This window comes from Oryzias melastigma, linkage group LG1 (assembly GCF_002922805.2).
Source record: "Oryzias melastigma strain HK-1 linkage group LG1, ASM292280v2, whole genome shotgun sequence".
Lineage (NCBI taxonomy): Eukaryota > Metazoa > Chordata > Actinopteri > Beloniformes > Adrianichthyidae > Oryzias > Oryzias melastigma.
In genome coordinates, this window is record NC_050512.1 from 23,732,003 (window position 1) to 23,745,907 (window position 13,905).

General features: G+C 39.1%; 1 protein-coding gene across 4 annotated transcripts in view; it reads right to left on the reverse strand.

Annotated features, from left to right (window-relative positions):
• The window catches only part of sept9b (septin 9b), an 88,473-nt gene that overhangs the window by 57,150 nt on the left and 17,418 nt on the right, over nucleotides 1–13,905 (reverse strand). The window contains exon 1 of one of the 4 annotated variants that reach the window (XM_024289994.2): nucleotides 12,851–12,999. The exons of 1 other annotated variant lie outside the window; for it this stretch is intronic. In XM_024289994.2, the coding sequence (XP_024145762.1) occupies nucleotides 12,851–12,872 (22 nt within the window). In that variant the 5' untranslated portion in view covers nucleotides 12,873–12,999. Of the gene's footprint in view, nucleotides 1–470; nucleotides 556–3,787; nucleotides 3,970–12,850; nucleotides 13,000–13,905 lie in introns of those variants that run through there. 2 more of the 4 variants (XM_024289993.2, XM_024289996.2) reach the window with 2 other exon arrangements.

The window sequence follows — 13,905 nt, forward strand, 5'->3', positions numbered from 1 at the left end:
CGTAGCAGAAATGACAACATTTAAACCCAGCCCGTTTTACAGGATGAATCACAGCAGAGGATGAGGAGTGGGAATATCACCTCTGTCAGCAGATAATTACTGCAGAAAAACCTTTGTGATCATTTCAGGCAATTATCAAATGTGACATAGTTTTGTCAAGGGAACACATTATTTAAAAAATGTCAAAATGCAACAGAAGTGTTGAATCGTGCAGTAAGTAGACCTCCCAGTTGATTCTTTAATCATTGTACTTCTCTTATTTGTGAAGCTGTGTGAAAATAACTTGGGTAAATTTGTCTCAAAAGCATGAGGACCACATCCACTATCCCACAGAATGGCTAAGGCATTGTTAGCATAGCTACAGATTTGGTTCCTGCTCTGCCTGCCGGTTTGTCACAGTGTCTTTGGGTAAAACCCCAAATATGTCTCATTTGCCCATCTCAAACCATCAAAGTGTAAGAGATTTTTACCTTTATGAAGGAAGAAAACCACTTCATAGGTACATTTTAGTTACTTGTTCACCTTTCGGCATATCCCTGAGCTGCCCAGGCCTTAAGGGACGGTGATTTCCAGATTTCCAATCCATACTCATGACTGATTACCTGGTTCAGGTGTGTCCAGCCAATTAGAATAGGGTATGTTCCAAAACATGCCTGGAGTTGCCCATTCCTGTTCTAGTGTGAACGCCACATGCCAAAAACATGTTTAAGAACCCTTGTTTAGCACGTTCTTGAACATGTGAATCCAGTCTGGTGTGAATGTAGCACAAAACGGATGTTAAAAGAGGCTCTTGCTGCTTTCCAAAGACAGATGAAGAACATTGACTCTGAGCCTGAAGTGCAAAGTCTTTCATGATCCAGACGTGTCATCAAAACTTTAGGAAATTGGGAAAGGAAGTCCATTATTCATCACCTTTCAGGCTAATTCATTCAATGGTTGATGCATGTCGTATTTGGCTCAACAGTACATTCCATCTGTTGATCCTGGGAGGGAACGAGGCAGCTTTACGAGTCTAGAAATCTTAAGCAGACAGAACAACAACAAAAAATACATTCAAAGAGGAAATGATTTGTCTGATGGTCTTTGTTTCTAGTATGGAGTCAACCCAAAAAACTATTTGAGCAGTTTGGTGTTAGAGTCGCTTCTGTGTGTGGAGCAGCAGAACTCCATCAAAGACAAAAAAATACCATCTGAGTTCAGTCAAGCGAGCTTTTCTCACAACTTTATCACACTTTTGTGGAGTGATGTGGAAACAAACCACCAACACCTAACTGTGATAATGACAAGAACTAACAGATCCAAAAACACAACCAGCATCAAAGGACCGACACAAATACCAACCGCCTATAAGCTACTTGATATCTAACATAATGTCGTGATTGCATCTTCAATGTAAAATAACCTTTAGTGTATGTCTTAACTGTTCTTTTAAACATTTCTTCTGATCAATCTGAAGTTTTAGAAACACTTACAGTAAAGCATCCGTTCAGACTTTACTGTGTGATAAAGCTGACTCTGTTTTCCACTTTGACTCAACTGATCTTTACTCACACTGCACCCACCAGGTGGGACTATTCTCTGCCCACAAGAGGATTCTAAAAATTGTTAAAGAACAGTGAATGCTAAAATTGAAGTGCCACAATTTTTCATACATAAGAGAGAAATGTTCTCAAAACAATAAATATATTTGACTTAAATTGGATGTAACCACTTAAAGCCTCCAACAAAAAATTGAAATGTCTGAGAACAAACAGGAACTGGGAAACCTGAAATGTTCATTGTATTTAGATAAGAGATTTCTACCTGCTATTAAAGTATCCCTTCTGTTACAACCAGATAACAAATGTCACGATATATTCCATAATTCCGCGTATATTATGCCAGATATAATACAATGAAACAGTTGTGTAAATATTTATTTAGTATAACTTATTAAAGTATTTTGGCAAAAAATGAAATTAAGGCATTTTTATAGTGCAAATTTAAGAAAGATTATTTTTCAAAAATAAAATGTAAACAACATTTTTGTGTTTTAAGTATTACATTTCTGAGGGACCAACTGCCAAGTCGTCCAGGGTTCATCTAACAGTAGCTAGGATAGGCTCCAGCAACCCCGTCACCCAAAAGGGGATTTAGCAGGTTTAGAAAAATGATGGAATGCAGTTTACAATGTCATTGTTGTTCTTATAATAGTACAAGTTCATACAGCAGGACATTTTACTTCCACACATTAAAATACACATCCAAATGTAGAGAAAAAAAATTGGTATTAAAATTATAGTTTCTCTTTTACAAGTTTTCTGTCTGTTTTATTATTTCAGGACAGAAAACTGAATTATTTCTTTAAATAAAGGGGAAATATTTTCACCCTTCAAATTCATAGAAAATTCCTGTAAAGTGAAATCTGTTTAGAGAATACACTTCTTCATTTATATTCTGCTGTGAGGTAATACAATGGCCTAAGATTACAGCCAATGGAAGAAATCAAACTCCAATTTTAAAGCATGGTAGTGCAGATATTAGAGTCTGGGTTCATTCTTAGTCATTGATCCAATCATGATCCAAATGTTCAAGGGAGGGAAGGAAAAAGTGTTTTTTTATGGCTCAGTCAAAGATTTGATCAGAATAACCGGCATGTTGAGGGAAGACCGTCAAAAAGCAGCAATCAGAGCAACATTCCATGAGCTCAAAGACATTTCATTGCTAGTAAATGTGCTTGAATTTAATCGATCAGCCTATTTAAAATATTTTATAACAATCAAAGTTTACCTAAATTACAAAGAATAATAAAACAAATTACAAAAAATAAATGAAATCAAAGATAAAGTGATGGACTGCCAACGTGTCCAGGGTGCAGCCCACTCCAGCAGTGGCTGGGATAGGCTCCAGCAACAGTAAGGCTGAAAGTCAATTGGTTAAGATCAGAAATGAACTTAAGACCAATGAGTAAAGATGAATCTTCAACTAGGATCTGACATGCCTGAACTGAATTCTGAAATAAACAAGAAGCTGGTGGATGGAAGCAAGTTGTAGACTCTCAGAATGAAGTTGAACAGATTGCTCCAAGTTCAGTTCTAAGAACTTCTTTAGTATTTTTTATTGGATAAACCAGCTAATTTGAGATTACGTTCACTGCCAAACTTTTGCCAACAAAGGCAAATTTGATATTTTCACTCTAACCCTGGTTGCGGACAGAGTTTTTCTTTTTTTTTAAGATATTCACATTTCTAGTTTGGTGTAAGCACCAAGCATTTACTACGAATGTGAGAAAAAAAAGACAAACACCTGAAATTTGACCTAAATCTGATTACTTTTCTGTTGTAGTGACCTCAGCTCTTAGGAGGTGCTTGCGATGACTAACAGTAAGCAGAAGGCTGAACACAGCTGGAGAACTCGATGCTGGGAGGAGGATCGGGAAGGGACGGAGTGAGGAAGGAAGACAGATGCAGTCATGGAGGAAGAGGAGGACAAAAGGAGTTGATGCAAGTTCCTCTATCAGCCTTGAAAAGCTAAAAAGATCTAGCAGGGATTTTGTGCAAAATTAGGCAGATGCAGCATCTCAGCGGTGAATTTTCCTTCCCAGATCTACAACGGTTCTGCTGTCAGGTGCTGGAACGGAGCTGTGTTTGTTTCTGTTACAAACAGAGCTGCCTCATAATCAGGACCAGATGACAGGCACACCAGTGTAAGTGAAAACATGTAGGATACCATACAACAACCTCACAGTTACAGTGTACAATAAAAAGCAGATTATGTCTGAACAACAGGTAGAAAGTGAATGACTAACCTTCAAAATCAGAAATAATCCCCTCCAAATGTGGGTTGACTCCAGATTCTGACATTTTTCCTGGCCTGGAATTTCACAAAATGTCTGTTTCTGAAGTGGTTCCCTGTTAATTCTAAACAAACTCCAAAATAGACCGGAGGCAACAAGTGCGAACCGCAACTTTCTCTCAAAAGAGCAACTTATTTCCACTGGCTTGCCACTAACCTCCTTGTTTTGCTGTATTCAGACTATAGAGTTAGGCAAAAGCTGAGCCTCCTCCCCTCTACTCCTCCCTATAGTTAACACACACACACACACCCTTCCTCTAATGGCCTGTGTGTATATATTTGTGCGTGTGTGTCCTGGCCTCCCTGCTCTTGTACGTGCATTTGTGTAAAAAGCAGACACTGTCATATTCTCCACACTCCTCCACTGGAGTGGCTTTCAAGACTGATTTCCTTCTGTGAAGGGAGAAATGGCACAGCAGGCCATGCTGCCAGTTTCAATCGGTTCATGTGATCACACCGTGTTTGACAGCACAACTGTTTATGAAGAAGAACAAGGCCATTAAGGCTATGACAGAGGAAGTAACAGCGAATAGATAAAGGTGGCAGCTAGTTGTGCATTTTGTGTTATAAACACCAAATTTACATGGATGTACTTCTTTCTGAAAAGCATGTTAGCCATGAGAAAATACAAGATTTAAAATATCCACCCATCGATCTTCTATCGCTCATCCAGAACTCCTCCAGCTCCTCCGGAACTCGAGGCGATCCCAGATCAGCTGAGAGTCGTAGTCTTTCAATGAGTCCTGGGTCTTCCCTGGTACCTCCATCCAGTGGGACATGCCTGAAACACCTCTCCAGGGAGGTGTCCGGAGGCATCCGCACCAGACGCCTGAGCCACCTTAACTGGCTCCTCTCAATGTGGAGGAGAAGCGGCTCTACTCCGAGCTCTTTCCAGGTGAACGAGATTCTCATCCTATCTCTAAGGAGCGCCCAGCCACTGTCCGGAGGAAACTCATTTCAGCCACTTGTAGTTGGGATGTCGTTCTTTGACCCAGAGCTCATGACCATAAGTGAGTACTGGAACGACGATTGACCAGTAAACTGAGAGCTTTGCTTCCTGGCTCTAGTCTCTCTTCACCACAACAGATAGATACTCCAATCTTCCCTCACTCGTGAACAAGACCCAAAGATATTTAAACTCCTCCACCTGAGGCAGGAGAACTCCACCCACCCAGAGCGGGAATGTAACAGTATTCTGTAGGTCCCCTTCAAGTTTAAAGACTACATTTTGTCCCCAAACAACCGCTTAGACTGGGGCAAACAGACAATGAATATTTTTGAAACAGTTGAGTGTATGGCAGCCATCTTTACAGATGGAGGCCATTTTGGATTTCTCTGATGCTTTTCTGAGAAAGGGACTTCCATACCAAATTTAGTGACTGTACCACAAAATACATCTATTTAGGTGGTTGAATGGCTCAACTGATCAAGAACAGGGATGGCACATCAGAGTTCAGTACCAAGGGTGTGCAACGAACTTCCTCCAGTGTGGGTCCTTGCTATCTCTGTGCTACCCATAAGGGGGGCCAAATTTGGGTCTCTCTGCGCTTAAATACAGGATTGTGTCAGGAAGAGCATCCGGCATAAAAATCTCCACCAAACCACCTGTGCAAAGCAGTGAGAGCTGATTTGCTGTGGCGACTCCTGAAGGGATAGACTAAAAGATGAAGAACAACCACAAAACGCACAATATGTCTGAAATATCAACCTACCTGACTGTTCTAAGTAGTGATGCACCATTCTGGTGCATACACCTGGTCATTTCAGGAACCTATAAGTTTTTGTCTAATATTAGGAAGAAATCTGGAATCTGACTGGAATCATGTTTAAAACTAGCTTCTGATTTGGTGGTTTTAGCTCCATTACTCACTTTTAAAACCCCTTTGGTAACTGCAGTGGGGGACGTTAGCAGTCACAAAGGAAACCTGATGATAGATGATGATAAAGTCAATCAAAGTGATGAAACATCAATACTCCTCCACCGCTGGGGTGTGCAACACAACCCCAGAAACATTGACACCTTGATACCATCACTGTAAACGCTGATTGGTCTCCAGTGAGCAGCAGTTTGCAGCCTCCTGTTTGCAGCCAGACGTGACTGCCGGTGACATTTATGACTAATAAACCCCGATTCCAGGTTTCTGTCACCATTTCCATGCTAACAGTGAAGGTCATGCGAGTGAAGGTAAAAGCTGATCCCCACAAAGCACTCAAAGGAAATGTTACTCTTAAATATGCACCGCGGGGAGTTTATATTTCCATTTCTGCACAGCTGAAGTGTAACATGTCAGATGTCATAGATCAAATCGCACATTTTTTTATTTTTCTTTTAGCTGAAATACAGAAAAAAATGGCACCGAACACCACGTCTGGTTAAAGCAGAGGTTTCTGCAGCTTTGCATGAAGCGCATACATAAGGGGGAGCTAACAGGATGCCAGGCAGACCCCTAACACCTGAAGGGTCTTTGGAAACAGAATAACTCTGTGTGCTTGAATGCAGACTCCATACAACTGCAGTAAAAGTGAGTCTCGACGAAGACCAGAACACAAATGCCTTTAATAGCAATAATGAATTTCACTGCAATCTGACCCCTAGAACCACTAGGGGCTGGTAGCTGAAGCTGTTACACATTTAAAGTGTTTTTTGGGGAGGGTAAAAGACAAACAAAGCCTTTAAGTTTTTTAACTAACAAGACTCACTGGGGCTCTAGAGGAATTTTTCAATTAAACATTCCCTCTAACTCAGTCTGGCTTTATGCATGATCCAAAAATGTTATTTGTCTGAGCTTCTGTCTACATCTCACCGGCACCCGTGCATGTGTGGCTCGCCTATAAAATAAATCAAGAAATAGTCAGCAACTATAAAAAATGAGCACTAAAATCTGCTTTAGACTAGTATTTCTTGGCTTTTTTTCTCAATTAGTAAAAAGTTTGCTTTTAAATTGCTTGTACACTGAAATATTGATATATAAATACATGCTAAACTAGCTACACAGCTGCCAGTTGTTGAATTAATTTGCTATATAAAGTCTAGTAATTCTAGAATCCATGCTAACTACATCAGTTACATGGCTTAGCATGCAAAATAGTTGGAAAAACCTGCAATATTTGAAGAAACAGCACGATTGCAAAAGTAATAATTATAATTTAAAGATCCCACATAGAAAGACTAATGTTGAATTTGTTGTGAACAAGCTGCTGCACTAACTAAATTTGCTATTAAAGCTGCGATTCAAGCAAAATGCCATTGGTTGCATTGTTTTTGTCTTTTTTTACATTTTTATTTTTTTACCACATTTAAAGAAAATAAGACACTATAGCCTTTCTGAATTTCTGTTTACAAAATCTGTAAAAATTACCCTCCGATCATCTTTTGATCAATTGTAAGAGTGTTCCTAGTGGTGTTTTAATTATAATTATACCATTTTAAGGCACATTTTTTAAAAATAATTTTCTAGGACAGCTTCTAAGTTCTCTAAGTTTTGGGACCGGTTGGTGTGGAGCCTATAACTGAGATCTCTCTCTCTATACACTCTCCCGTTACCTTACAGCCCCTCACCTAGCATTAGCGGTGCAACAATAATGGCGGAAAATATTGGACTATCCAGCCAAACAGTTTTGAGCCAGATTCCAGCTCAGACGAGGAAAACTAAAACGTTCATGGATCTAGACGTCTGCAAGTGGATGCATCAGAATGGAGTGGAGCAGGGAGCTTGTGGCCCGCCCAGAATATTTTCTACCTCACAAATACAATCTCTGTCAAACTGCATTTTTTCATGTTCTCCTAATTCACAAAAATTTTAATAAAGAAATACTCAGAAATGCAATAGTTCAATAAAAAATTGTTCACAAAAAAAAAAAAAAGCAATTATAGGCCTAATTTTCCTAATGTGGGAGAAATGCCACAACAACATGTTAAAAACACCAAAAACAGGGTTTTTATTTGAGTGAATCTTAACATAAAGGTCTGGTGTTCTATATGCCTTTCTAATTTTGGCCATTAGAGGCCACTGTTTGCATCAAAAAAAAAAAAAACTTTTCAAAGTCATTTGGATTGTTCTGTATTAGTTTTTAAATAAATCAAATAGTATAAAATGGCCTATTATTAAGACTACAGCGTAACTGAACTGTTTCTAAAAGTACACAGTGTTTTGTTTTTTATAGAAAAAAGGGGAACAAAGTCAGATCCCCTAAATTTCCGAAAGACAAAAAGTCAGAGTTAACCCTTCTGGTCATGTGGTGCGACACAAATTCAATGGAAGCGGATGCACAAAACTGACTGAAAACTAAGAGTTAAACTCTCAAAGAACAAAAAAAATGATAAAAATTAACTGAACATGCATGACTAAATAAAGTCAAATCACAGTAGAACACAGCCTCTGACAGCATGAAGTGCTGAGGGGCAAATGAGCTTTTTCATCTGGTTGGTTTCAACACTAAGTTGGTTTGTTTTTATTAGGCTGCAGAACTGTATATAAGGTAAAAGGATCAATTGTTGCACACTGATTCTCCTACAATTCAATACTTAATAATCAGAGTATTTTTTCTTAAAAAAACTTCAGTTTTTTCCTTCACAGACTTCTTCTGTTCATGTTGTTCCTGCATCTCCACTGAAACTATGTACATCTCAGTGTTTTTCTATAGGCGTGTTTGTTAGTTTGTGCCCCTGAGGTAGCAGCAGCAGCAGTAAACATAAAGGCTAAAGAGAACACTTATGTAATACAAACACACAACATTGAAAAATATCTTCATTGTTATGCAGTGAAACAAATTAAAATGAAAATACTTTTCTTTAAAAACCTTAATTTAAAGGAGAAAAGTTTTTTTTTTTGTCTTTTTATTCTTAAAACAAACATAAGGGTGCAACAACATTGAGAATAGACTCAAAGACTTTTTAGTAAAATTGCTTGGATCAGTTGACCACTTCATAATTATCAAGTGTGACACTTGGTTTCTCCATCATTGTGCTGCAAATACAACATAAACATCATGAATTTCTAAGTAGACAGAGGCTTTTTATCCAGAAAAGTTCACACCAAACGTGCAGTGTCAAAGTTAAAACACCTTTAACGGCTGGTGTGTTTGGAAAATGTAAGAAACTGATCACATTTCTGCAGTTTTGTTGGTAGACTTGGTACCAGAAATGAGGAGTTTGATCTTTTGTCTTGGAAAGCTTTGAGTGAATGCCTTTTTTGTATTTTGACGTTCTAGACACAAGTCGATTTGTTTTTTGCATTTTACTGACAGAGCAAAGGCATTTGTGGGCGATCTCCTCACAGAGGAGCCGTCTATCCTTGCAGTGTCACCCCAGACTGACCTGGTTTTCCATCATGTTCGGTAACATTACCTGTCAGAAATCCCCCCCCCCGGGGATTGAAGGCGGGGCTTCGGTCAGTTTCCTCTACTCCCTTTGGTGGCTGCTTTCATTGCTGCCTCATCTGTCATTGCAACATAATAATCTGAGTAACAATATGAGGTGAGATTCAGGGAGGGGAACTCAGAGGCGTTCACTCATTGAGGATATCCTGTACACTTCTTTTATGGAACATGGGGAGCTGAGCGATTTCCTTAATTTCCTTTGGATCTGTGTTTGTGTATTTGTGGAAGTTGGCTGGGTTGTGGACTTTATGATGGGAGTGTAAAGGGCTCAGGGTGGTTGCATCACACCAGCACCTCTGTGACATACAGTGGTAAGGTTAAGGAGAAAAGCCAGGAGTTTAAACGCAGTTCTACGCCATAAACTTTACCTATTATGCCCTTTTGTTCTTTTTTTTTTAAATTAAACTGTCATGAAGGAGTTATAATGACGGAGGACCAAAACACAGAACTAAAAAAAGTACAAATGTGACCAAAAAAAAAAAGTATAATTTCCGCAATGGCCGGAAACTGAAAAGCTCATATGGAACCCCAACAAAAGAAACTAAAAAAGCTGTAGCAAAACATTTGAAAAAACTTTCATTTGGAAAATGAAACAAATGACAAGAAAAAACAAACCTAAAAAGAAGCACATTAGCCAGAACAGAAAACACAAGTGGACTGATCAAATGATGCACAGTATAAAGAAAAAAGAACATCCAAACAGTCTGTATATAACAACTGGACTGAGTGAGTGTGATGTCACTATTAGAAAATGCCTTACTTCTGGTTCCAACCAAATTAAGTCAATTAAGTCACCATTTTTCCCAGATATGGACGTTGCCATGTTGGAGCCAGAAGTTGTCAGTAAACAGTGATTGGTGAAAGTTGGTCTGAGTCATCATTTCTATGGCAACCACTTTCCAATTGACTGTATATCAATAGACTTAGTAACCCCTCCCCTCTCGTGTTTCAATTGCAAGAAGGCAAAAATCCATTTGACTTCCAATGAGAAATAGACGGTTATTTCTGTTCGTCAGAATAACCCTTCTTGCTCTGACACATTCTTCTTAACATCTTTGTTCCTTATCCTAATTTTTATTTAAATACACACTTTTTTCTTTATTGCAAGTTATTCAAATTATTAACTGACCAATCAGATGCCTCAGTTAGAGCATGCGGCTCCCGCTGGCCCCACCTCCAATGTTTGATTGACAGATTCCCCTGATCCGCTTCCAGTGAGAGGGGTGTGGACTTTGAAAAAGCCAGAACAAGCTCAGTCATGATTGGTGACAGCAGTTTCTTTAAAAACGGGACTCAGTCTGACTCGGACTAATCACTGTCGACGGATTGCAAATGTTTGCAATATGGCGGTAGACGTATCAGGAAGTGACGGCGAAGGCTCTGGCCTGATTTTGCGAGAGCCAGAGGGAACTCTTTTTCTAAGGGTGTTTTCTTCAGTTCATATAAACGGTCTAAGCACTTTCCCCAATTGAGAGTGAGCTTGTTGGGAATCCACATCCCTAAAGCAGGCGTGAAATAATCTGTTAAATAGTTTGAATATACGACATAAGACTCCAAACTTTTATTGAGGGTTTTGATTGGCCAGTTTATAACTAGAAAAACTTGCAATTAATTAAAAAAGCGTCATGACAAAAAATATGTTATGACATGTCAAAAAGAAAAACAAAAAAACCCAAAAACACAGTGAAGTTGAATACGATTTAAAAAACAGAAGTGAACGTCAGAATAAACTGGAACCAAACAATCAAAATGCCATCGTTACGCTTCTAACTGATTGCAGAGTAAAAGTCTCACAGATTATTAACTTTCTTTTTTCTACTAGCTGTGACTGTAGTTTAAATATATCAAAGGTGTTAACAGGCTCAATTCCAGAAAAGTAACATTTTAGAATGCTTCAACTGCATTTAACTGTGCACAAATATTGTTGAAACAGCTTGTTTAAATCAAGAAAAAGTTAACAAGAATAACAAAATTTTAAAAAAGATTTCAAGTGAAGAAGAAAATGCTTTAAATTGGATCAAAAACATGTTTGTTTCATTATTTATTATGTCTAAAACTAGCTGGATTTGCTCCAACAGTTTTCTTTTTTAATGTTGCACACACTATTATTAAAATTTAAAAGTGAGATTTGTATTTGAGGTAGATTTTTATGCACATCCCTTATATATACTTATATAATCTTCCATATGTGGTCAATCATGTTGATTTTTTTCTTTTTTGGACCAGACCATCTGGTTTAGCGTGATCTGTATGTTAAGTATGTTGAGCATTGTTCTTTTTTTTATCTAAAAATAAAATAAATTAATAAATAAAATTAAAATGAAGTATGCAAACAGAACCAAAAAAGCTTAACTTATGTGAACGTGCGACCTAAAATCACCACACAGATCCCTCATTTATTACAAATCCGACAAACTTCCTGTCTGTGAGTGACACTGAACAGATGCCTCATTTTTTTCTTGAAAAGAAATGCATCATCAATACCATCGGAGCAGGTCAATGTGGCGACCACATGACACAGATGCAGCGCCATGTTGAAATTATTATTCTGATCCCAAACAGATGAGAATGCATACGACGATCAATCGCGTTTGTAAGAGTGACACATGTTTGAATGATAAAAGGAGGTCAAAGGAGCTCGTTGAACGTTTCATCTGTCAAAACATAGAAACGGAAGGATCGAGGGGTGGAGTTAGGAACGGGCCCGCCATCGTCGTCAAGGCAACGAGTTCAAACACAGCTTCGCAAGCTGGTTGAAAACCAGGAAGCAGCAACTCTGTCCAAGAAAACACTTCCTCAAATGAGAGGAGCAAAAGATGAAGTCAGCTGAACTACCGCTTTGTCGTGATGGGGGGAAAAAAAACGATGTTTTGCAAAGTAAGCTTTCTGTTTTGTCCAACCCCCTTCATCTGTTATCAGTCCACAACATTCCTCCGCACACCTCAAACCAGTTATCCTGCACCTGAAACGTTTTACAGAATGAAGGACTGCTGTGTAAACTAGCTGCAACAGTGCCATCAAGTGGGAAGAAGATGAGGTGTGTAGTTTCTATTTTGTCCAAAAAACGACAGGAGAGTTCACTAAATACAATTTTCAACAATTCCATAAAGAGCAACTGCAGTCCGTCTGTGCGTGGAGTCAAAATCCCATCAGAAGACGTGCCTAAAATAAACCAGCAGCGTCAGTCAAACTTCATCTGACAGCTCGTCTCTTCAGGCAGCAGTGCTAGATGGCAGTATTAAGATTAATCCGTGTCCGTCTATCAATGGATTACTGTTTTGTAAATGGGTCAGCAGTAAATCAGTATCCAAGCTCGCCAATTACAGAGGCACTTCGCCCTCGGAGATTTGGCTTTGTCGCGCAGCAAAGTCATCTCATCACATGAGGCTCACTGAGTCAGAAACACTCAAAACTCTTTACTGCAACTTTCAGAGCAACAAAAGGGAATATTCAAAATACTTCGTAGTTCTGATAACAACAAATCAGAGAAGTCGGGTTGACCTGAGCTGAAGTTTCCGAATGGGTGCTCCCAAATAAAAGCAAACACAAGCAGGGTGGCTCCTGAGAGGAGGTGCCTCCTCTGCAGCCGCACAAAGAAAGAAAGGAGCAAAATAGGTTTGAAAGTGCTGCAACTTACCAGCTATTCTGTCTCGCTCCATAACTCAGCAGCTACCTCAAAGAACCACATGTAACCTCTTGATTTTCTCTCCTTTCCTTCCTTCCCTCCCCTTTTTTTCTGAGCGGAGACTTCCCCTTTTCTGCAGACTTAGTCACCCTGTTCCCCTCTTCCAACCCTCCCTCCTTTTCCTCCCTCTGTGTGTCTCCAGCTCGTACTTCCTCCAAGTTTTAATGTCTTCAGTCTGTCAGAATAAAGCGGAGAGCGGAGCAGACACCCACAGCCATGTGCAGGTCATATGGAGCGCTGCTCCGCTCTCGGTCTCATAAGGGGACTCTTATCCAAAGTCCACCAGATCTTCAGATTTTTTTTCTCTTTTTTCCTACCAGCATTTTCTGTCCCCTTGATGTTAATTCTTTCTTCGTTTGCTCACATACTCATGTCATCATTCCAACAGAAGCAGGTTTCACAGGAGACGTTTGAACTTTCCGCCTAAAAACACCTCTGTCTTCAGCGCTGGTGCATCAAATACTAAACTTCTTCATAAGACCGCTATATGGTCCTTATTCAAAAGCTTGTAGACTTAAAAAAAAATAAAAAAAGAACAGGTTTTTGAAATTTGAACTTGTTCCTGCAGCATTTTCTCATGATGGAGGACATATACAAAGAAAATTAAGCTTAAAATGGCATTTTTGAGCATTCCTTTATTCAGTTGTTGTGAATTAGGAGCAGACAGACAAATCCCATTGGAAAACGGCTTTAGGTATGACACAAAATATACAACAGCTCCCTGCTCCAATCCATTCCAATGAATCCACGTATAGAGAAATATATCCACATACGTCTTCGTTTTCTTCGTCAGAGGCAAATTTCTGATAAACTACTGTTGGTCTGCAGAAAATATGTCATAGGAAACAACACAGGTTTCTTTATTTCGGCTAAAAACTATATAATCAATAACTATATAATCAGAATTAAAAGACCACCTGACATATTTTGTGTCAATTGGTAACTTCACTTCTGAGCCAATAGAAATTACATGTGGAGTGCCCCAAGGCTCCATCCTGGGACCACTT